The sequence below is a fragment of the Thermobia domestica genome, chromosome 5 (genome assembly GCF_964235325.1).
Source record: "Thermobia domestica chromosome 5, izTheDome1.hap1.1, whole genome shotgun sequence".
Taxonomy (NCBI): Eukaryota; Metazoa; Arthropoda; class Insecta; order Zygentoma; family Lepismatidae; genus Thermobia; species Thermobia domestica.
In genome coordinates, this window is record NC_137458.1 from 211,915,109 (window position 1) to 211,939,920 (window position 24,812).

Sequence of the window (24,812 nt, forward strand, 5' to 3'; positions counted from 1 at the left end):
TCTGTCACGCGGAATTCAGTAGGTCGATCCTATAGCCACGAACTCCCACAGTCCATTGTAAGTTCTGCATTTTCTTCAGTCATACGAGGCGAATGCCGGAATTGTACCTTCTATAAGGCCAAGACAGCTGTTTTCCACATCCTTGTTCTTCCCCTATTTCGGTCTGACCCTTAGCTAACTAAAGACTTAAAAAAAAGAAAAGAAAATTATTGTCAAAAACATGTCTACATTGCCCAGTTCTCATTTTCATTGTCCGCTCACCCAACAACTAGGTCCGCCTCTTTCCGCCCACCGCATCAAACGTTTCTGGCGCCGTCGCTGTCTACGGATGACTTATTACGATCTTCATCGACTCCCTCTGAACAAAAACCGAAGTGTTTCGATGCAACCTGTTCTCCAGTTACGTTGATATTTGAGTAAAATATGCTACTGTTTATGTTAAAATAAATTATAGGAAGGATGATTCGTGCCTTCAGTTTATGTGTTGTTTTTAAATGTTTAACGATAGTTGGAACATACTTAATTCCTCAATTCGTTATTCTTATTAAGCATAATGGACATGGTTTAATTGCTATAAGTAAACGCAACATGGTAGTGATTAAGAATAGTCTACCATAAAAACAACAATTTTGCGGTTAAAATGGGTGAACGCATTTGGAAACGGATTATGTAGGATATAAAATTCCACTGCTGGAAGATTTTTTCACAATGTAGAAACCAGTATTTCACATTTACAAGTGTAATATTACAAATGTGAAACCATTATAAGGGCTATACTAGAGTAATAGTAAATGAGAGCATATAAAAGAAGACTGCCAAACATATTAATTTCCACCAGCGGAGTATTTTTGGACGATGTAGGAAAAGTATACTTCATGCTTACAAGTATAGATCTACAAGCATGAAACCATTACAAGTGTTCTAACTTATGTAATTTTATGCGATATCAAGTGCTTTGGCACTATCCTCGTTTTTAAGCATGCTCTCCGTCGCTGACGCGCCTGGTCCCTACTAAGCTTGCACTGACTCGGTTAAACACCATTCACGTTTTCAATGGACATTTAGCACATGCTATTTGTATCTTTGCACAGTTACTTTTATAGCATACGTTCCAGCGCATATGTACAGCCGTAACGGGAAGCCATGGTAAAGTGAATATGCATCAATGAATGCAACTCTTACCCTGAAAAATCTTCTAGTCACCGCGAGTGAATGGCATAATAAAATAATTTCATATAATAGAATAGCAGGTAGTTGGATAGTATGTAGTCATTTCCGCATAAGTTTGCACGCATATGATCAATCTATAAGCAATTATTCGGGCATCCGTCAGAGTAGCAACAATCCAGAACAATTTAGACAGGGTCCGATTAAGGGGTGAGCTTTTGGGATGTAGTCCCTTCCCTGGCTTCCAGGTAGACATGGGCCTCCACTTTAATCAAAATATCAACTGGGTATTTAAAAATAGTGTATATTATAAAGATACGATCATCATCATAAAATAAAACATGTCCAAAAATATAAATCATATTTGGATTTCCTTTACTTTTCTACTGTAGTTTCACAGAAATGCATTAGGCGAAGTCAGCACTGGCCAAATATTTTTCTAGCCTCGGGCCTTCAGATGGGTTATTCCGGCCCTGAATTTAGAGAATCATTTACAGCAAGAAAAGTGAAATGCTCTTCTAGTTTAACGAGCTATTCTTAATCTGCACCCAAAACATTATTACATGTGATCCTTATATTTGTAATCCTTGATGATAGTGATGGGACGCTAATAAAATTCGTCTTCTTTCGTAGTGAAGAATATAATAATTTCGCATCGGGAGTCCAGGAGATGTCTCTAGTATCGGGCGGAGGTGTGAAGTAAGTTTCTTCGTTATATATACTTTGGAACGCTAGGGCTGCATCCTGCAACTGACGTCATACTCTACGTAGCGGCCATTTTCTAGGTGAATGTGTATTAGTTAATTTGTTTATTTTTCATATGAAATTCGTGTGATATTTGTTTATTTTCAAGATAACCAAAGATGGAGGATAAAGCATCGTTAAAAGAACTTGATCAGTGGATAGAACAGTTAAACGAATGCAAACAGCTTACAGAAAATCAAGTGAAAACTTTATGTGAAAAGGTAGGCTGCGGTTGTCTGAATCCTTAACGAGGATAATGTGTTCATTACATCATGATAGTGAAATAGAATGCTGTCTAAGGGTTGTGTTATGTTACTAGAAAAGTCAAGTTACGTTTCAAATTTATTTATAGCAGGATACTTTCGAATTGCGTGATTTATTAAGGTTACTCCTTGTACGTCTGTTTTGGGTTCTATTTCGCAGTCTGGGAGATCTAAGTTTAACCTGTGCCTATTGCACTCATTGTAAGTACAGTGACCTTATTGATACTCAGTGATGTTAATTTTATCAAGATACAACAGGAAAAGTTTGCAATTTCTCGAGAGTATCCTTAATTTTCGTAATAAGTGTGTCAAATGGATTTGACATGATTAAATTGTCTCGAATTCCCCTTTATGAAGTATTGGATTATCGTTCAAACTCTTTGTGAAGGACGTATGAGTCATGTAATTTTATTACGGTAAAGTTTTTTTTTTCTTACTCATTACCTCTTCAGCTTTCAGGAGTAACTTAAGGAATAAATGGAAAGATCGTTGCAGATAGTTTCAAATTCAGTGCAAGAATTAGGAAAAAAAAACCGTTTAAGTCGCTTTTCTTTTTATATTTTTTCTTTCTTTTTTCTTCCTTTTTTGTAGAATTTGGATGTAATACCTTTCATGTAACATCATTTTGAAATATCTTTATTTCGATAATCACTACCAAGTGGGTTCTGTGCATATAAATGATATTTTTCCGATACTTGGGTATATTACTTACCCAGTTAATTATATGGCATATATTCCGAAATTGGGCGTCCGCTTTCGTCAAGTTTTTTCACTGTTATCTCCTTTCCACACTTTCTGCAATTTGTTATTAGGTTCATTAATCCGTGCTCTTCACAAACTTTTAAAAGATTTTGCTCCATTGCCCTTGTACATTCGCCATGTTGGTAACATAAATGCTCGTTTCTTTCCCACAATGCAACTGTTCAGTTACCTTGCGCCAAGTAGTTCCCTCCGCTCGCCATATAGTCCCATGTTTATAACCGCTTATATATAACAAATAAACAGATTTTTCGAGACTTTTATATATTATCAAGCACACAAACGATCAAATTATCCATATATTTCCGGTAAATTTTAAAAATTTCGCTGGAAACGGACGCCCAACTTTGGAATTTAACCCAATTATATTATTAGGATGTGTTTTGGTATTTTTTTATAACACAAATGTCAGGACAATCTAAGAAATGAACTCATAGATACAGACCATAGTGTCTGTTCCGTACAAAGCTTACGGAACTAAAGCAATTCGCATTTCCTTGCACTGCTGTAGTCAATACTGTTGAAATTTTCGGTATCACTGCTGTATCGCCGGACTACAGAAAAATGGAAATAAATGAATATTATTTAGTTTCTCCCCCAAAACAAGTTGTGACTCAAGCTTACGTGGTACGGTAGTGGTTATTGATCGAAATATAGTGTGGACGTATGGCATAGAAACTAGTGCACAAAACACGAACCAACATGCGCTAGGTGGCCAGAGCAAGGTTCTGGAACACAGGTCCCCCTTCTCAATTAACTATAATAAAGACAGAATGCAACGTACCCTGCGGGGCTCTAACCCGCCTTCACTGGCTGTCACTCGTTCGGCATTGCTCGCAATTAAATATTAAACTTTGGTACCGAAAGGTACCAACCTAGCTACTAACGTGTACGGGGGGATCTGTGTTCTAGAACCTTCCCGGTGGCCAGTAATATGCACGAATGCTACCTCACCAAGTCAGGACAAGAGCGCAGCAGGGAAGGGGCGAGCGGCTGCGTTTTTAGGGAGCAAGCGTGTCGGCGACGATGAGTATACAGATTAACGAGGACAGTGGACAAGCACTTCATATGTCATAAAATGCATGGCTTGTGTGTTGCACAGCTTTGGAGAAGGTACTAAATGCCATCCATAAAGTACCAAAATGTCCTAAATTAGATTAGTCTTGATGGGTTAAGTGTAGAGTTGCCCCTTCCGTTTTTTATAAAAATTTGGAAAATATACAGGAGAAATGGGGTAAGAAATTATGATTTAGAGTTTTTATATGATGTTTAGGTGTGTAAGTTTGGCAGTAAAATTTATGTTTAATACGAGGAAAGATATGTGGAAGTTTGTACTATTTGCAAGACGCGGAAGATTTCATGATTCAGCAGCATGCCCAATTTATTTCGAGAACATAACCTCTGCGGGGCGTCTAACCCGTTCCTACTACTTATACTATAGATCTGTGTAGTGAAACTGCACGTTTTAATGTTTTTACGGGTTTTTTGTAGGTTTGAAACGAGGGGCAACTCTAAACTTTAGCCGGTTTCGTTAGATATCCCTCTTCTTTTCTGTAGTTTCCTTTCCACAGTTAACAATAAATTGTTCGCCCGTTCAGATCATGCCTTTCATGTCATTTCAACAACTGACACTCCTTATTTTTTTTTTTTTTTATATATATATATATAACTTGATAAAACTCAATCACGATATGTCCCAATTTTTTTCATTTCCGCGCTGCTTTCCCATAAATCATAACAAGTGTACTTCTTCGCCAAACAGTACCTTCCGCATCCGTATATAGTGCCGCTTACAACATAAAAAACAATTAACAACAAATATTTTCTGAACTTCAACTATTCCCCTCATTTACTCTTGCTCACAAACCAAAATAAATTCTCCAATTTATCTGGCAATTTAAAAGAAAAAGGTCCGGCGATACAGCAGTTAACACAAATTTTCTGATGCCATTATCTTTGGTTTAATTCATATTTTGGTAAAATTGTAGTGCACCTATTATCTTGTGGACGGATTGTGCTTTAGTATAATTTAGATGGAAGACGGCAATAGAAATCTCATTTTTAATACAACAAAACTGCAGATTATAAATAGCCTGGTGTGCATATGGGTACAAAATTGTTTTATTGGTAAAGCTAAATTGTAAATGCCTTGAATCGAGATATTGTATTATCAGATTAATTTTTATTGTTGTTACACATGATCTCTTTCGTAACCCACAGTGGTTTACGGGGGCCTGAGTGACCGCTAATAAGTAAAAGCAAGCGAGTAACACAGATTTAGGGTGCCAAAGATGCACAAGGGTTTACGCTGTTTAAAGTCACATATTAATTATTGGAGTAGGTAGAGGATGGACTAGTAATCTTGATGCGCCCTTATAACTATTAAATTAATGGACAAGAACAACTGAAATTTAGTACTGAAAACTGAAACAATGCAAATGTTGGCAAGTGGCATAGTTTGGCGTACTCCATAATACCACACGGTTGACAGTGTTGCCAACCCAACATAGTTAAGTCTGTATTTTTTCAAATAGCACTACGGAAAGTTATTGCATATTTCAAACCTACATATTAAACCAGATCTTACAATGTTACATTTATTATTCAATATTGCAAACTAAGGACGTTGCAGTATTTGAAAAAATACGACTTTATGTTCGGTTGGCAACACTTTTAACCTTGGGGTACCACAATCTGCGCTAATGACCTCCTGTCGATATGTAAAAGATACAAAATTCCAACGCTTGTTGTCCAGTATTTTAGAAGTTACAAGGTGTATAAAGGTAAATGGTCCATCCTGAATAGTATCTGCAGTGTTACTCATAAAGACTGAAATGGAAATCACATTTAAAGTGTGTGTATTCCCATGGTCAGAGATTGGCCTCTTGCATAATTGAGATGCTAAGAAATTATTTCTTTTGTGAAGTAATAAATTTTACAGCAAAATTTTCACTTGTGTCCTTTGCTATCCTTGTGTTCACTTGTGTTCTTTACTATCGACTAGTGAAAGGCGAGGGGTCCAACTTTCAATAGCATACCGAATAGTGAATGGCCCGGGCCACTCACTTTATATATGCGCCCCGAATACGAAGAGACGATGGGAATCACTTGAAAGAAGCACCCCGAATAATGAGAGGCGAGGCGAAGGAACTTACTTTCAATAAGTACCCAGAATAGTGAGAGGTGCAGAGACTCACTTTACTCAAGCATCCCGTTAAAATACGTACAAGGGTTTCAAATAAGTCTGGAATAGTAGAGTTTTAGGGTTAGTGAGCATTAGAAAAAGAAGAGTAAATCTTCATATGCGGGCAAGTTTAATTGTTCTTGGCTAGTTGCAGAGCATTTAAAACCAAAAGTCTTCTTGTAACTGTAATCGCCGTATTGGATTCACCATTTTGAATTTTGTAATTTTGACGTCAGTTTTTGAATCAGCTATCGTAAAATTCCTCTGGCAGTATGTTTTCTCTACATTGAATGATTGTTTTCTGCCTATGCTTGGAGATTACCCCCCTAATATTCAAAGGATGGTTTCTACCCTTAAGTCCGCGCCATTGACGAAAAAAAAAAAAAGTATGTGTCGTTATTTTTCGATGTTATATACAGTTTCATTCAAATCGGTGAGTTACACTTCCGTAAGTCTCCGTATGAGTTACAAAAGGTGTGTGATGACACTGGTTCTTTTCTGTTATTCTTACGTCAGAAATTGCCAACATCATCTTTTACATTTGTTTGAATTTTCTATGTTAGACAGTCTTGCTTCACTGAAAAGTAGAGATTCGTATCATAAAGGCTTACGTCAATGTGTAAAATTGAAGAAAGATCTTTTCTGCTTAAGTGGCTAACGCTAGTTCATCTTTTCTTTTAAAACATGTATCATTTGCACTAGTTCTTTTCTATCGGAATTGAAATGTGTTCTACAGCACTTTTTTCTTAGTTTCTTACGAGGTAGAATTGAACATTGTAATTATGTTTTATAATAAATCTCGATGAGTATTTAAGTTAAATAAAATTAAAATAATTTACTATTTATCGTTTCGAATGTCTGGATATTACTTGTAAGAAATAATCACAAGTTCAAGTGGTCTGGAGCTCGAACCTGAGATCCATCGCACCAAAAGTTAGCGCTGTGTCACTGAGCTATTGTATTACTCTGCCATAACTCAAGCAGAAATGCCAGATGAAAGTTCGGTGTCTAGCGTTTATTTCGTGCTAATGTATCAGTCGATTGGAGTGTGTGGTAGCTTTCAGTTCCTGGTCTACCATTTTTCGTTTTGATAAAAGCATGACTTCCCTTCTATGTCTCCAAGCGAATCCTATCTCTGCCCGTTTTTCATGTTCAGCACTTAAAGTTGTCTTGTCTCACATTTTGTTCTCCCTTTCTTTTGTCATTCCGACAAATTCTCGGCGGACGATAGCTACCAAATGACGCATTTGTGCACCTATATTGGTCTATTTTTTATTTTTTTCTTCTATATAAGGAATCATTTCCCAGAGTTTTGTTTCCGAACATTTATATATACAAGTTCTTGAGGCAAAGCCACCATGTAGGTCTGGGAAGTGTGAAGGTAACACCAATAACACATACTTTCCCCGGCGACGAGGATAGTAGATTTTAAATAGTACTCAGTCACAGATAAATAGTGCTTACCATTACGCGAGGGCTAAGGTGTCACGGTACAAGTATAGACTTAGTCATTCCATCCTTTTGTATTTTCCCGGAGAATTTCTCACTGGCTGTCTTGTGCCAGCTTTTAACATTTTAGCAAGAATTATGGACATCCAGTGAAAGCTCGGACTACATGTAGTTCATTCGTTGTGAAGAGTGTAGGTATTGTATTTCATATATGTTTATATCTTCGGACACTTGAAATTAAAATTGCTTCAAATGATGTAGGAAAAGTTATAGCAGAAGACCAGGGGAAAGAAAATCGTAACACTAAATTTTACTTTCCTGAACGAAATAATATTTTTTTTTTCCTCCAACCGAAAAACATTTAATTAGAAACCGTAGATATTCTAATTAGCCTCTAGAACTCAATTTTAAGAGTATATTCTGTCCTGTGATACACGATTATTTCGTATATTTTCAGTACTTAACATACAGATGAGTGCTGGAAGGTATAAAAATAAACTTAACGTTCTTGGACTAACTATAAATTATTTCTTACTAGGTTTCTTAATATCTCCAATATTCTATGAGCAGTTTCAAGGATTATGAAAGTTTAGCAGTACTTAGTTTTAAGTTTTGAAGAGAAAAGTTGGGGAAGAGACTTAATTCTAAAGAAGAATGTGTCTGATGTTAATATCGTGTATTATTTCTTTCAGGCGAAAGAAATTTTAGCCAAAGAATCCAATGTCCAAGAAGTAAAATGCCCTGTGACCGTTTGTGGTGATGTTCATGGCCAGTTTCATGATTTGATGGAATTATTCAGAATTGGAGGAAGATCTCCAGATACCAACTACCTCTTTATGGGAGACTACGTAGATCGTGGTTATTATTCAGTAGAAACCGTAACTCTGCTAGTAGCTCTAAAAGTAAGTAGAACTAGTACCAGTTTGTTCTATATTGTGTAAAATATGGATTTTATGCTGCTTTTTATTGGAATATGAAGAATTGTAGCTCGCACTTATACATCAACTATTGTACTTAGTAAGTTGTTGGTTACTGAAAGGTGATGCTATAGTCCATCTCTTGAAGATAAGACATTGTGATAAGGAAGAGCCTATACTTTACAAGATGTATCAACCTAGAATAAAAAGGTTTGTAGTTTTCCATCGGTGGCAAGAACTATATCAAATGTCAGCAATCTCTGGCGAAATATGATAGAATTTGTTTGAGAATTGTGCTAATTTGACATGGAATGACTCAAGTACAGTGCTCAGAAGAATATAAAGCAGAATCGCACATTAATTTCCTGAAATCATATACTATGGTGGTCAACTCTGTTACAATGAGAGAGGTACTAGTGAATGAGGGTCATCTGAAAGCAGTAAAATTCACGTCCTTCAAGCTTTCATCCTTTCAGTTCCAGAGTATACAGAAAGTAAAACAGTTCAAGTATTAACAATCGTTGTAAAGGTGCCAATCAATGTTTCTGACAATTACAGAAAGTAGAAGTGTTACATATTTATAAGATATTGAAAATCGTAAGAAATACTAAATTTGGGTGATTAGAAGCAAGGTTTGCATTTTACCTTTATATGCACTTTAATATTTTTACACATTAACTTTTTTGTAAACATTATCACAACCTAACAAGTTTAGATTTTGTATTAGTTAAAACTCACAGAAGTTCTTCGATGTCCGCTGAGATTAATTTCAAATAGTGCTTCATGATAATTGAGATGAAAGACAGGTTGAGTCAGAAAGGACTTTACAGCATATAGAAATTTATTAAAGAGTAATTACTGATCCTCTTGTTATTTCCATACATTTTTATATGCGTTCAAAGTTGTAAAGTCCTTTTTGACTCACTCTGTATTTGCTTGGAGATTGTAAATCAGAATGAGCTGAAATGAATATCGATATGAAAGTGGTAAAATATTCGTCGAAATGCTGGACATTGTGAAGGTTCACAGTTTCAAGTAATTGTGATATATAATCTAGATTCTGAATAAAGCTTCAAGAATTCTGTATCTGCAGTGTGTTAAAAATTCTTATAGTACTTATTAGTATGTTGTTGTTTTGTAAATGTATTTTTTTTTTTTCTGTTTGTAGGTGCGTTATAGAGAAAGAATAACAATTCTTCGTGGAAATCACGAGTCTAGGCAGATCACACAAGTGTATGGTTTCTATGATGAATGTTTGAGAAAGTATGGAAATGCTAATGTTTGGAAATATTTCACTGATCTGTTCGACTACCTTCCATTGACTGCGTTGGTTGATGGACAAATATTCTGTCTACATGGTGGTCTTTCACCTTCAATAGATACTTTAGACCACATTCGAGCACTGGATCGCCTCCAGGAGGTGCCGCATGAGGTAAGTACAACTTAGAAGAAAAGTTATGCGTGCTCCTCTTTCTAATAGATTTTTAACTTGTTTTATCTATCTTTAATAACTTAGTTCTTAAGGAGGTTTAGAAAGTAGTTGTTTATGTTGTTAGGAGATTGACTGTAGTTGTAAATATTTTACTATGTTGACAAAAATGGGATGTGGAAGTGCCAGTAATAGAAGAAGAAAAGAAATTATAATTCATATGTTGTGATGTGTAAAGTAAGTTGTTCGTTATATGTGGGTTAACGAATATGAGTTATACATCGTGATTATTTTGATTATGTATTACGGCACCGATGTTCATCCGATATAGATGCGGATCATTGATGGATTATTGGATAAGAGATTAAAGTAATGAAGTCAAGGAATCTAGAATATGAATACTGAGTTGCAATCTGTTATTTTGGATGAGGAATATGAGAACTTTGACAAGTGCTTGGGGGGCGCGGTGGCTCAGTGGTAGAGCGTTCACCTCCGGTGCGTGGGGTCTCTGGTTCGATTCCAGCTCGCGCCCTGTGGACTTTCTGGTGGTCAAACACTGCTCGTGGGTTTTTTCGGAGTTCTCCCGTTTCCTCCCACTCTTCATTTCATTCATTTCTCATCATCACCGTCTCCTTTAGCCTAATCGGCATAACCGTAGGACGTAAAACTGAACGATTTCATTTCATTTTTGACCAGTGCTTTCCAACCCTTTTCTTATGGGCACTCTGTCAGTACACACAATTTACAGGAAACGCGTTCACTGATTTATATTATTAAAAGAGTTCTATTGTAACACACATGGTTTATTTTATATAAATGGTAATTTTATAAGGATTTCCTAAGTATGATGCAGTAAACGCCTTTTTCACGTATACAGTATACGTAATATTGAAAAGTTTTATCTTCATGCGATGTTTCAATGACATATTCACTTGGCGAGCGTTAAAATCTCGAATTCTCGTGGCTTGATTGTCAAGACTTGAAGAATAAAACTATAGAGCGATAGATAGCACCAATGCCCGGCATTAAGATCAGATATATATTTAGATCCATTATTGAATGTTACTCGCAGAAAGTTGTCTACTTGTTTATCACGTAATACGCTGAGCGAAAAGAAGAAAATTGTATTACTTTATCACAAGTATATTCTGAGTATTCTGAATGAATAAATAATCTCGCTATTACCACGCGATATCCAAGTTGTGGAAAGCCCTTGATTAGATTGATGGTAGTATGGCTGGTTACACTTACCCTTGCATTTCCTTTCTTGTATTGTCTTTATGTAATTTAACCCAGAAACAGTTTATATAGAAAAAAATGGAAAACTATTTTTTTTTTTCTTAATATGAAAAGGATTTTGGTACGGGTTTCAGTTAATTATTCTCTCTTTTTCTTTCTTTCTTCTTCTTTGTAATATTTGATACTTTAGTCTAGTTTGTTTATTTGTTCTTCTCTGGAGTATGTATATAGTTAAGACGTATAGACACAATAGTGTAGTTTAGTATGCGCTAGGATTTTCAGGTATGGTAGATCCCATTTTATCATCTTATACACTTTTCAGTATTATTTCTGTTGTATATAGATAATTGTCAGGAAAGGCAAAAGTCAGTTTTATTTCCCTTTAGGTTGGGTTTTTATGAATTACAGAATCTCGAATAAAAGTAAGCTAGAAAAATAGCTCTTAATCTGACTTACAAGAATCTTAACGATAATCGCCATTAAGTATTCCTTTAACTTAAGGTTGAAAGTTTCAACTGTTCACATATGACAAAAGAATGTCGATATGAATATGATTACTGTTGGAAGTTGTCAGCATACTTTTCGTTTTAGTTTGTTTATGTTATATTTACGTTGTTATATTTAATTTATGAATTATAAATAGCATTAAAGTTGGTTTATTTAAGTCATATTAATTACCAACTTTAATAAGTAGGCACTTAGTAACAAAGGAATATCACTGAGTACCGACTTCATGAGGGATACAATGTATGGCTGTTCAGAAAGTGGATTGGGTGGCAGTGATTAAACGCATCATAAGCTGCAAACCTCAAATTCGATTTTCGGTTTAGTCTTCCATTTTTCACTGTATTAGAGATGCAAGGGCTCGGAAAACACAGTCTTTTTTGGGAAAAAGAACTCAGTTTTTTCTGCTTCGCTTTTTTGCTTGGGGAATTTTGAGCTTTTGTCAAAGTTTTGCTTTACATTGATAAAGCATACTTCGTTTTGCTTCTCTACAGCACAAAAACCTCATTTAATTAGTGTTTGATGTAGGTAATAATATAAAACCAAAAATAAACCATGAATTTCGAAAAGATTTTTTTAAAATTCTTAACATATTTACATTATGAATTCCTAAGGATTAACCAATAGATGTAATAATTTTTTAACCTCTTATACACAAGAGTAAGTACTTTTATTTAAAAAAAAATGATACACACTAACTAGCAAAATTGTATGTAGTATTTTTACTTCAAAATATCACACAAGTGCTTCGGATCTGCAAAATCGGTAAAATTCCGAATTCTATAATGCACTGACTGTTCCTTAAGCATGTTTAGAGGCGGGAAAATACCGAATTTTCTGTTCATGGATCATATACGTAATAGACCGTTCATCTGATAGTGTGGTTTCCTAGGCTTATAACCACTATCACGGTTTACCCAGTCCTGAAGGTTTCTGAATTTTTGCATACATTGAATTCACACCTATAGAGGAGCAGGTGTAATATTGAATAGGTTATATTCTCCATTTCTCTATATAAAAGAAATACTCAATGTAAGTATATGTGCTTACATTCTTCAGCAGAAGTAGTTTCATTTATTTTTAATTTTTTTTTTCATCCAGTTGCATATTAGATTATATTTTAGTACTAGGTGTATTCTTCCTTCTTATCTAACTTTATTATGAACATCTGTTTTTAAAGTTATATTAAAATGGGGTTATGTCTTGTCATGTTACATTATTGTTAATGTATAAAAGTCACTAAGTAATTTCCGTCATATTTGCAGGGTCCAATGTGTGATTTACTCTGGTCAGATCCTGATGACAGGGGAGGCTGGGGAATATCTCCTCGTGGAGCTGGTTATACATTTGGCCAGGATATTTCGGAAACTTTCAATCATTCAAATGGACTGACGTTGGTTTCAAGAGCTCACCAGTTAGTTATGGAAGGCTATAATTGGTAAGAACTGGGTGCAGTAGTAGTTGCTTTCACTGTAAATGTATTGTATTAAAAATCTGATTAGTCTTAGTTTCACGTATAGATAAGTGTACTTTTTTTCTGATAATAAGGAGAATGTCTGCCATGGTAGTTTTAATTATAAAGCTGACCTTATTGTGCTTGTATTTTTGAGAGCTCGAAATTTTCGGGTAAACGGGTGCCCGATTGGTCACTCGTTACCCGATACATTTGGTTTTACCCGATGAAATGCGAGCTGTAATTTTATGTCGTCTTGGCTCGATATCCTCTCTATTACCACTCCTGGTTGCAATAGAGTAATGAAGTCGTAGATGGAATCTATCAATATGGTGCTTAATCCATATCAAAAGACTTCCTCTCGCTTTCTGTTACTGTTTTTCTGCCATGGCGATCAGTATTGAAACCGGAGTTAGTAAGTTCCCCCGCTGTTAATTTGTGTTTATCTGAATTATTCAGTAGGTTTACAGGTTCTGTTCTGTGCACCAGGTCTAACGGGTCAAACAGTCTAAACGAGTCTGGGTTAATTTGTCGTATCGGGTCAACTCGCTTCTTACGGGTAAAAGTGCAATATCGATCCAACGGGCTAGCGGTTCAGAATCAGTATGTTTCCTAGCACTAATAGATACATAATGTCTGGAGAAAAGAAAGAAGTTCGTCAGAAACAGAGGGAGAGAAAAAATTACCTCTCAAAGAAGAGATAATGTGAATAATTCTTTAAAAATGTGATGGAAGTCATTTTCTTGTTTTGCAGCTTGATCTTATTTGTTTTAATTTGTCTCGCCTTCCTCGTGGCTAAGCACTTAGCGTACGCGCCTTTGGCGTGGGAGACCCAGTATCGATTCCCGGCGGGAGCTCATGTGGTTCGGATTCCACGTTAATCAGTAGGGCTACGTGTCATATAGCCTCGTTGCTGAAGGGGACGCTAAACTAAAATCAACTCAACTATTTTTCCTGGTGTTTACTCGTGCGCGGTTAATGTTCAGGACACATTGGTCAGGTGCAGTCTTTCATTGCGCATAGTTGATCGGCTTCAAGATTTTACAGGACGGAGAATACTGAATGATTGTTCTAGATCCACGTCGTAGCAAGAAGTGTCAGTCCGATCAAGATTGCGGAATGTACTGCAGGTAGAACTTAAAATAATGGTCCAGTAAATCAGTGTACTTCATAATGCCTTTGTTTCTCCCCAGTTCATACCATTTTGACCCTCTGCAACGCTGCTATTCATGATTTCAGAATAAAGCGTCATAACAGAAAATGCGTTCATATTGCATGCAAAAAAGGGGCATTATTGTGGTGGAGTTAGAGAACTAATTAGGGAATGAATGTGTACTTGTCTCGACACTTTTCACTGAATAGTCAGTTCGATGTTTAGGTCACTCGAAATATTTAAAATAGCTTTCAGTAAATTGTTGAAGGTTTCAAACGACCGCTTCCTGTGATTAAATCATCTCCAACTGCAGCATATGATCTTAGAAGAAATGCCCTTTCAACACCCTAAAGAATGTTAGCAACTGGTTTCAATTCGGAATAATAATATTATATAGTTTGTAATGATGCAAGAAACTCAAATCTGTAATAAGAACAAAATAATCGAAGTGACATACTTTACAATCTACCTACTTTCCCTAAGGAAGGACATTTATCATCAAGTTTCTCTTAAGTCGCCCATGTTTTTGAGTTGAAAGTAGTTGATCCACTTATGAGGGATGTGTCCAAAGTTGTTGAATTTGATTTAAAATTTTTAATTCCATTAACTTAGGTCTATATTAAATTGTAATATTTCAATGTAAGGTCCATTTATTTGTGTGCACCTCTCCCAGCGTAAAATTGAATTCTTCAAGCCACCTTCAAATAACTTGATTCGAATCTTTTTATCCATTAGTCTTTAACACGTTTTGTTACGTTTAACGCCGAAAATATTCCATCGCATTCAATTTTGTATTGGGCGACTTTGTAAATGCCCTGTAGAAAATTTGAAATATTTTCCTGTTCAGTGCAACTTCAGAAAATAGTGATCCTCTTATCAGTGCTATAGAATAACGAGAAAGTACCGGAAACACTATAATTGAAAATAATTTCTTCCTGAGTGATTTAATCTAAGAAAGTAAATTGAAGTTTGAGCTGTACAAGATTTCAAATACAGGACTAATATATATAAATATATATGCTAATACATATATTGAACCTATGTGTATATAATTCTAAACATGCTATACAATATTCCAACTACCATTATCAATTCTAATTTAGTAATATTTTTTTCGCACACGACTGGTTAGCTTGAAGTATCTTACAGTTTACTAAAGTACTTGTGAAAAGTAGGTTTCAAAGTGTTCAGTAACTAACAAAGTGTTAAAATATAATCAAATGTACTGAAATTTCATTTTTAGTAATGTAAAATATAAAATCCGTAACAATATTTTTGAAAACCTATAAAATCCTAAAATACACTTTTAAAAATCCTAATTTGAACTTTTTGAACCTAAAAAATCCGAAGCCTTTGCTTACACAGGCCTTCGAAAAATTTGCGGCATTAACTATGTAATGATAGTAAATCTAATCTAATTCTCTGATTACAAAACTAAAAGTTGTTTCATTCTATTGCCTACAGATTTTGTACATTCGATGCATTTGGTAGTTTATATAGTTCATGGCGTGTATTGAATTATAAGTACTGCTTTCATCAGCATCTGTAGAGTGGTATTTTAACATTCCAAAATTTGTTTTTTCTCTAATATATTAACGAATGTAAATTGGTTCCTTGTCTGAGAGCACTCCTTGCTCGTCGACTAAAAAATAAACCAACTTGTGAGGTCCTTCGTGACTAAGAGGTTAGCGTACGCGCCTTTGGCGTGGGAGACCCGGGTTCGATTCCCGGCGGGAGCTCATGTTCGGATTCCACGTTAATCAGTAGGTCCACGTCTCATATAGCCTCGCTGCCGAACGGGACGTTAAACTCACAATCAACTTGTTCAATATTTCTTTTGTAGTTTAGTGCAAAGATTAAGGAGAGCATTTTGATGACCCGCAGATTCGCAAGGTCCTGAAATATTCTGCGTTCAGAAATACAATGAACACCGTGGAGCTTCAGACATGGAACTCGTTTATCGGTATTGTCAGCATTTTTGGGGGAGTTACAAACATGACCTATACGAACAGGTTATGGAAACCATACTTTAAAAACAGCACTGGAATGTCACTTTAGTTCGAAGTTCCATTATTCTCCACTCTCACCTTAACTACGTTCCATAAAACATAGGTGTAGTGGACGAAGGACAGGGAATGATTTTCAACCAAGGCATTAAAGAGATAATAAAGAGGTAGCAGGATCAATAGAACGTATCAGTGATGGCAGATTTTTATGTGGTGCAAGGTAAACCACATTTAGGCCCATATTTATAAACACTCCTTGAACTGTTCCTTGACTTGACTTCAAGGCTTCCTCGGATAAGTGCTCCTTGAAGTTCAAGGGCTACTTGAAAAAAAGTCATATTTATGAACCTTCCTCGACTGTTCCTTATCGAAGGTTGATTTCAAGGTAGACTCAAGGAAAGACGTCATAGAAGTGATGAGGTCATAGTCAACAGCCAATGAGTACTCATAAAATAAAAGAAGTACGAAATTCGCATTTTGTAAATTATTCCTTTCAAACTACTATGTTTCCTCAATGATTTTTGTTGCTTACAACCTTCCATTCTTGTTTAATATTTTAATGTATTATGTCAGTGCTTGCACTAGTAATCAATGTGATACGCCAAAATGAACTAGCAAAAACTTATCAACAATATGTGCATCTACAATTGGAGTTTGGCAGCCCAACCTAATATTTAAATAAGTTAAGAAGAAGCCTAGTAAAACGAACACTGTTATATATTTTAAAAGATTTTTGCCGGCAAAATCAAACTACCGCAAATTTTGTAATTTTTCGTAAATACCTCGAAAATAAGTAACATGTCAATTTTTGATGTTGCAGTCTAGTTTGGTTGTTCAGAGGTTCGTTCTCCGTGCTTTTTTTTTTTCATTCTAAGGTTTTTAAAGACCATATGCAATATGTTTTCCCGTGTTTTCAGTTGTATGTAATATGGTATTACAACTATCAAATTTATTGTGTGTGCTGGAGTAGATAGTTAAACAGGAACTTCCCATGTTCTGTTAGGCTTACTAGATAGGCCTAACTGCACATGAACATCCTCACATATAAATAAATTATATATCCGCACTGCAAACAAATCATTATCAAAATATACGGGGTGGACACAGATTCCCTTACCCCTGAAAATAAGTAGTTGAGTTGATTTTGAGTTTAACGTCCCTTTGAGCAGCGAGGCTATATGAGACGTAGATCTACTAATTAACGTGAAATCCGAACCACATGAGCTCCCGCTAGGAATCGAACCCGGGTCTCCCACGCCAAGTGAAAATAAGTAACATAAACCACTAAACCTACGTAAATAACTACACGGAAAGAACTGAATGACATGAACGACAATGCTTTCGAGAAGTTTTACTGAGGTAGGAAACATTAAGTCAAAGAATCAGTCTCTCGACCGTCATTCTCATGACAAAGCCGCCAGGTTCTGAGAGACATTTTGAGGAGCATTTCAGGTGTAACTTGAGTGAAAACTTCTTTCACTGCTTCTATCAGTTCGAAAGTGGTATCCTAACGTTTTGTGCAACGATGCCCATAATGAACTCTCATAGCGCATTATCACAGATGGTGAGTTCTGGGTTTCTCTCATGTACCCAACAACTTCCAATAACACGTTCTTCAATACTGTAACTGGAAGTATCAGCCATCGTTCACACAATCTGGAACAATGGAAAACCTTACATTTGTATTTATAAAGGAGTAATGGGAAAACTTACATTAGCATTTATCAAGGGGTAACGGGAAAACTTACATCAGTATTTATCAAGGAGTAACGGGACTTTCCGGCCACCCTGTAGACTCTACTACTAGACATATACTTTAATACCAAATACGATTTCCAAGAAAATGATGTCAACATACACACATACAAAATATTTAGACAATATAAATGAATACTTATTATAATCCTGCAAGTGTCATAAAAATGAACATGATCATCATCATCATCACAGGTATTCTGCCATTATTGGCAAGTCACTTGCTGCAATTGAGGAACTTCCATGCTACACGGTCTTCCGCTAATTTCTTTATCGTCACGTACGATTTCTCTGCTTTGTTATCATTCATTCATTTTAGTCTTATTCGCCCTCTCCCTTCTATTTTTGCACCATACCCTCTAGGACGTCCATCATGATACAAATCCTTCTTACCTAATATCCCAAACAGTTTCTGTTCCTGTTAATAATATCTAAAATTCTTCCTTTCAACCCCACCATTTCTAATACCCTGTCATTCATTTTCCGCTCGACCCAACTAATTCTCCCGTTCTTCTCCACACCCACACTTCAAAAGCTTGCAGTCATTTTTGATCATTTTTGCTTAATTTCTGTTTCTGTCCCATACAGTACAATACCTCCACACGAAGCACTGTATGAATCTTTTTCTCAACTCTTTATTCATAGTTCCACAAAATAGTATTTTCTTCCTCCTAAATGCTTCTTTCGCCATTCCTATCCTTACTTTTTTTTTTCACATTCACATTTCATGTCATTATTAATAATACTACCTAGGTATCGAAAACTAATCACTAGTTCTATTTTCTCACCTTCCACTTCTATATTTGACACCAATCCCTTCGTTCCAATCACCATGGCTTTTGTCTTTCGAACATTTATTTTCATCCCATATTCTTCACAGCCCTCCCTCAAGTTTTCTAACAACTTATTGTTTTCCTCTTCAAATTCTTCTACAGACTCCATATCATCTCCAAACCATATACACCTAATCATTCTATCTCCTACCGAAATGCCGTCTTCATTTTGTAAGGTCTTTTCACTATTTCTTTTAGGTTGATATTAAATAATGTAAGCAAGAGACAGCATCCCTATTGAACTCCCCCTCCAATTGAACTCTCCGTTGTCATTTTCTCCCCTATTCTAAAACTTACTTGTTGGCTCCTATATAAGTTTATTATGAGTCTTCGATCTTTATTTTCCAACCCAACTTTCTTTAGAATTTAAAACAACAATATTTCCAATTAACACGGTAATAAACCTTTTCTAGATCAATAAATGCCACATACACCTCTTTCCCTTTTTCTATAAATCTTTCACCGATCACCCTTAATAATCAAACTGCATATCTTGTGCCCTTACCTCTCCTGAACATAATAATGCACATTAAACAGAGTTCTTTTTTCTTTTAATCTAAATTTTCATATTGAATTGCGCCGGTACCTACTAACGCAATTAGTACATGTTCCTAATCTCCCAATATGTTTTTTTTTTTTTTTTTTTTTTTATCTTGGACGGGAAGAACCATGAGGAACGAACTTCTGAAGTACCTAGAAAAGACAAACTTAAGCACCACAATCGCCGTTGCTTGTTTCATGTGTGCAGGATCTTTCGGGCGAGTTCAAATGTACCGTCTACCTAAAAGCTACAGTATCTATTTCAGCATCCCTTGAGGCACAACTTCCAGTGCAATCCTCTCAACCGAAATAATAATAATAATAAAAAAGAGTTAACAAAAATATCACAATTACCCTGACGAAGTGATAGCAAACATCTTACACACGGTGCCTTCCAGTTTCCTAACTTCAAGCAGCCAGAGATCTTGGCAGAACATGCCAAAAGTAATAGCCATTATTATTTGAATATATAAAAGGGTGATTCTTTTACAAATTCAGTTAAATAATTCTTGATTGGAACCACATACAGACTTGGTTTATATGTCATTATACAGACTGGAAAAACACTTCGAGCCTTATGCAGAGTCGCTCTGAAGCATGATTAGAATCATACTAAAGAGTTCGACTAACATATGTTTCCTGCAGTAATCAGGCTTTTAGTAAGACGCTAATCAAACGTCAAAACAACTCTGCATAAGGCAGTTCAAGTTTAACTCACGTATTGAGTAGTTGCGGAGGTGACCACACGCGGCGCCACCGGTCAGTCGTTGAAAATGGAGACTTTCGTTGGTGAGCTAAATGCGTATTTTGGTTTGAAGGAACGAAGTCAGCAACGAGTGTACAGCGTAAGTTTCGCATACAATACAGCAAGGAACCACCCAACAGACCAACAGTGCACAAATGGCACCAGACATTTGTTGAAACAGGTTGTTCTGTGCGACACACAACGGCTCCAGGGCGCTCACCCGTGACTGACGATGTGATGGAAGCAGTTTTGTCCACAGTCCTCGGAAATCTATACGATGTGCATTACAAGAAACTGGTATCCCTCAGACCACTGTTTGGCTCCTATGTCGTAGACGTTTGTCCATGAAGTCATACACATTGTCCTTGGTTCAAGCATTGAATGAAGCGGATAAACATACCCGACATGAAATCTGTGTTACCATGTTTGATCGCATTAATGGTGATGAGTCATTCTTGAACAATGCGGTATACAGTGATGAATCAACTTTTCACCTTCCGGCCGAGTCAACACACACAATTGTCGTACTTGGGCCATGAAAAATCCACATGCTCACATGGAGCTGGTTCGTGTTTGAGCGCCAAAATGAACGTGTTTTGCGATGTGTCCAGAGCAAAGGTGTATGGACCATTCTTCTTTGCTGAGAGCACCATCGCCTATCTTGATATGCTCCAGAACTTTGTTGTTCCACAGTTAGATGAAGATGACTACGATGGCCGCTTATGGTGGCAACAAGATGGCGCCCCGCCGCACTACCTGATAGACGTAAGAGAATTTCTTGATCAGCGTTTCCCAGATCAGTGTATAGGTCGTAGTGGATCAATTGCCTGGCCGCCGTGGTCTACAGATTACACGCCACTTGACTTCTTTCTGTGGGGGTTTGTGAAAGATAAAATGTACACCCCTTCCCTACCTGATAATGTTAATGAACTGAAACATCGCATCACAACAGCCATCGCGGACGTTTTCCATGAAATGCTGGCTACTGTTTGGCAGGAAAGCGACTTTGGTTGGGATGTGTCCAGGATGACCGCAGGTGCACACATTGAGCCAAAATGGATTTGTCACAAAAAAAAAAAAAAAAAAAAACTTGAAATGTTTTGCAGTATAATGACATATAAAATAAGTTTGTATGTGGTTCCAATACAGAATTATAACTGATTGAAGTTTTAAACCCTATAAAGTATCACCTTGTATAACAAGTAGTACTGAGCGACAGACTAACTAACCAACTTCCGGGCCAAATCGCTTAACCTCGAAACTCCCAATTTTGAGAGTGCATAGAAATGACAGTGAAATGAAATCTTTCAGTTTAACTTTCCACGATTATACCCTTTAGGCTAAGGGAGAGGGATAATTAATGCAAATGAATGATGATAGAAGAATTGGTGGAATGAGAATATAGGAGGAAACGGGAGCACCGTGAGAAAACCCACTAAAACGATGTTTTTCCTTACAATCTTAATTGGTTGGGAGTCGAACCAGGTACCAGGAACAACACGCATCAGAGTTAAGCGAGTGCTCTACCCCTGAGTCACCGTGCCCCGTGTATAGACATCTGACATAAGGTACCGATGAGGGATATTTTTTGAAAATTCGATAAAAAGAGGGAGAAATGAAGTAAAGAAATGATACTAAAACATCTTGCAACATCTGAAGGTTAGAGACATAAAATTTGCTATGTGAACTTCTCATTTAAAATAATTAGACACGTGTTTCAGATTTGTTTGATATTTTATCTAGAAGGGAAAATAAAGTGCTGAGAACGAAAAATATTTAGGAATTACAATTTCTGAAATAAGATCCCATATCAAGAAGTCTCTGAAGTTTAGTGACATGAAATTTGTCATACGAACTTTCCATTGAAAATAATTAGTCACATGTTTAAGCGTTTTTCCGATACTTGACCTAGAAGGGAAGTAAATGGTTGAGAAGGAAAAAGGATGAGAAATGCAATTATTTTAACAGCTTGTCCCATAAATAATGTCGTGTTTTCGATGACTGCTATAATAACGCCATTTGACAACAGACTAGTGAAGTAGAGGCCACGTGAAATGACGGCAAGCATCCAGAAGAAGAACGATTTGTTGCTTGTGTTTGATTATGGCAACGTCGGAGGACCGGATCACATACGGCATATTATGTTAAATGAATTACACTAGGGATATCAGTCAGCGTAGCGACACGAAACATCAATTTCGTATATAGTTAGGATAGTTTGGATGTGCGGAAGTTCCACATTAGTCTGGGGATACTAGCCTCACCGATGAGCAACGAGAAGGGACATCTGTGCAGCTGAGCAAGAACCCTTGCGAACAGCAGTGAAGGCAAATTCAATGTATATTGTTGTAGAACTGGGCAAGGAACTCCATGTTACCTATTTCGACCGTTCATCGCCATCTACAGGATCTTAAGTACGTGTGAAAACTCGGTAAATGAGTATCCCATGCACTAACGCCTCAACAGAAGCAGCAGTTAGTGACATTTACAGTTTCTTTTCATCTGTCAAAGACATGAGCCATTTCTGGACACAATTGTGACAAGGAATAAAAAGTTAGGCCTCTACCTTAACGTTACACGTAAACGTCAGTGAATACCTAAAGAGGAGATGAACACAGGAACTGGGCCAAAACAGGACCTCCATCCCTGTGAAGTAATATTGAATGTTTGGTAGGATATCCATGGTATAATTCATTTTGAGTTATTGCCACGTAATAAGATCCAATCAATGCAGGTCACTACTGTCAGCAACTTGAATCCATACGGACTGCATTGTTGAAGAAACGTCTTACTCCGGTTCTCGGCATGGTGTGCTCTTCCACGCCCACTCACGTCAAGGAAGACCTGTGATAAGATCGAGAAATGTGTTTGGAAGAAAATCCCATGCGGCGTTTTTACCACATCTTGCACCAACAGACAACTATGTATTTTGCAGCCTATAAAACCACCTTTCAGGTGAACATTGCTAGATAAGGATGGCATGCGACGAACTGTGACCCAGTTATTTGCCTCCAGGACTGGTGATTTCTTTCAGCGGTGGATTCAACAACCGGTTGACAGGTGCCAGAGTGTTGTGGAGTCCGATGGAGACTATTTTCCTAGCTAACGGTAGTGTCATCGTTCTTTTCCTCACGGTGCAAATATATGACATTGCTTATGGGATGACGCAGTAATAATGTGCCCATATCTCAGAATCTCTTAAGATAAGAGGCCTGAAATTTTGTATTTGGACTTCTCATTTTAAATAACTAGATACGCGTTTCAGCGTTTTCTTTTTTCCATATTTGATTTAGAAAAGTAGAAAAGAGGTTGGGAATAAAAAGAGACGGGAATTATAATTATTATAAGGAATCCATAATTCGAATCTATATATAAGGTTAGGGACATAAAATTTAGTATTTACACTCCTCACATAAAATAATAAGTTATGTACTTTAGCGTTTTTCTTTTAATATTTCACCTAGAAAGGAAGAAAACGAAGTGAACAAGAAACGAAACCTGTAGGATTACAATTACTATCATAAAAGTTCCATAAATGATAAGATGGCCATATCTCGGAGTTCCTTAACGTTAAAGGCATAAAGTTTGGTGTTTGGACTTTTTATATAAGATAATTTATTACATGTTTCGGCGCTTTTTCGTATTTGTCCTAGGAGGCAAAAAAAAAAAAAAAAAAAGAGAGAGAGATAAGAAACATATCTCGGATTCCTTTAATGGTATAGACATGAAATTGAGTGTATGGACCCATCATTCAAAATAACTAAATAGGTGTTTCGCTTTTTCATACTTGTCGTAGAAGAGAAGAAAAGAAGGGAGAAGAGAAAGGAGTGGTGCTTTTTAATTTCTTTTACTCAGATATCCACATTTCGGAATCATTTAAGGTTAATGATATGAAATTTCAACAATTATAACTCCTCACAAAATCCAGATAGAAACCTCATTCTGATCAAACTATAATGAATGGTAAAAGTATCTTTGGTTAGTACAAATCTTATATAGTGTCACACATGGTGTTATTATACTTGCTTTGTGACGGATAACTTAAACTATTAGAAATAAGGTAAAAACGCCTAGAAGTAAACGTTATTGAGAAGAATCTCACTTTTCTAACTAAATTATAATAATATTATTTCCCTGACTTTGAAACTCAGGGAACTAGTTCATTTTATGTACAGTATGCGGCAAAATAAACAGTACTGAAATTCGCGTACGGGTGGCGCTCAGATGGAATGTGGTATGAGCTGTGTGTGCCACATGTGTGCTCTGTTTGTGTGGACTACCGTAGTTTGCAGTTGGTGCGAAGATAATGTTGCTCACAACAGAGGAGAAGGTACTTAGTTTCGAGCAATATTTCCGCTCATAAGGTGAGGGGCAGCGTCTCACTGCAAGAGATTAGCGTGGACGTCTACTGTATTGCTCTGGAGTGTTAGCTATGGCATATGAAGATTAAGATTTCATAAGTAACATATGGTTCAGTGATGAAGAGCCATGTGTACTTTGATCGCCATATCAATCGACAGTTGATTATTGACTCTGTCTTGCATGATTTGTGCGGCTTTTACCACACAAAAAATCTGTCTTTAACAACAATGGATGCAGCAAGACGAAGCTATTGCCCACACTGCTAGTGAGTCACGTACCCTTCTGCTCACAAGCGTTTGGACATCGCTTG

At 36.5% G+C, this 24,812-nt stretch overlaps 1 protein-coding gene across 1 annotated transcript in view; it reads left to right on the forward strand.

Moving 5' to 3' along the window:
- Positions 1 to 1,896: 1,896 nt before the first annotated feature.
- The window catches only part of mts (protein phosphatase 2 catalytic subunit mts), a 35,000-nt gene continuing 12,084 nt past the window's right edge, over positions 1,897 to 24,812 (forward strand). The window contains exons 1-4 of the mRNA XM_081759654.1: positions 1,897 to 2,132; positions 8,259 to 8,468; positions 9,652 to 9,915; positions 12,921 to 13,093. Coding sequence (XP_081615780.1) covers positions 2,031 to 2,132; positions 8,259 to 8,468; positions 9,652 to 9,915; positions 12,921 to 13,093 — 749 coding nt within the window. The 5' untranslated portion in view covers positions 1,897 to 2,030. The remainder of the gene's footprint in view (positions 2,133 to 8,258; positions 8,469 to 9,651; positions 9,916 to 12,920; positions 13,094 to 24,812) is intronic.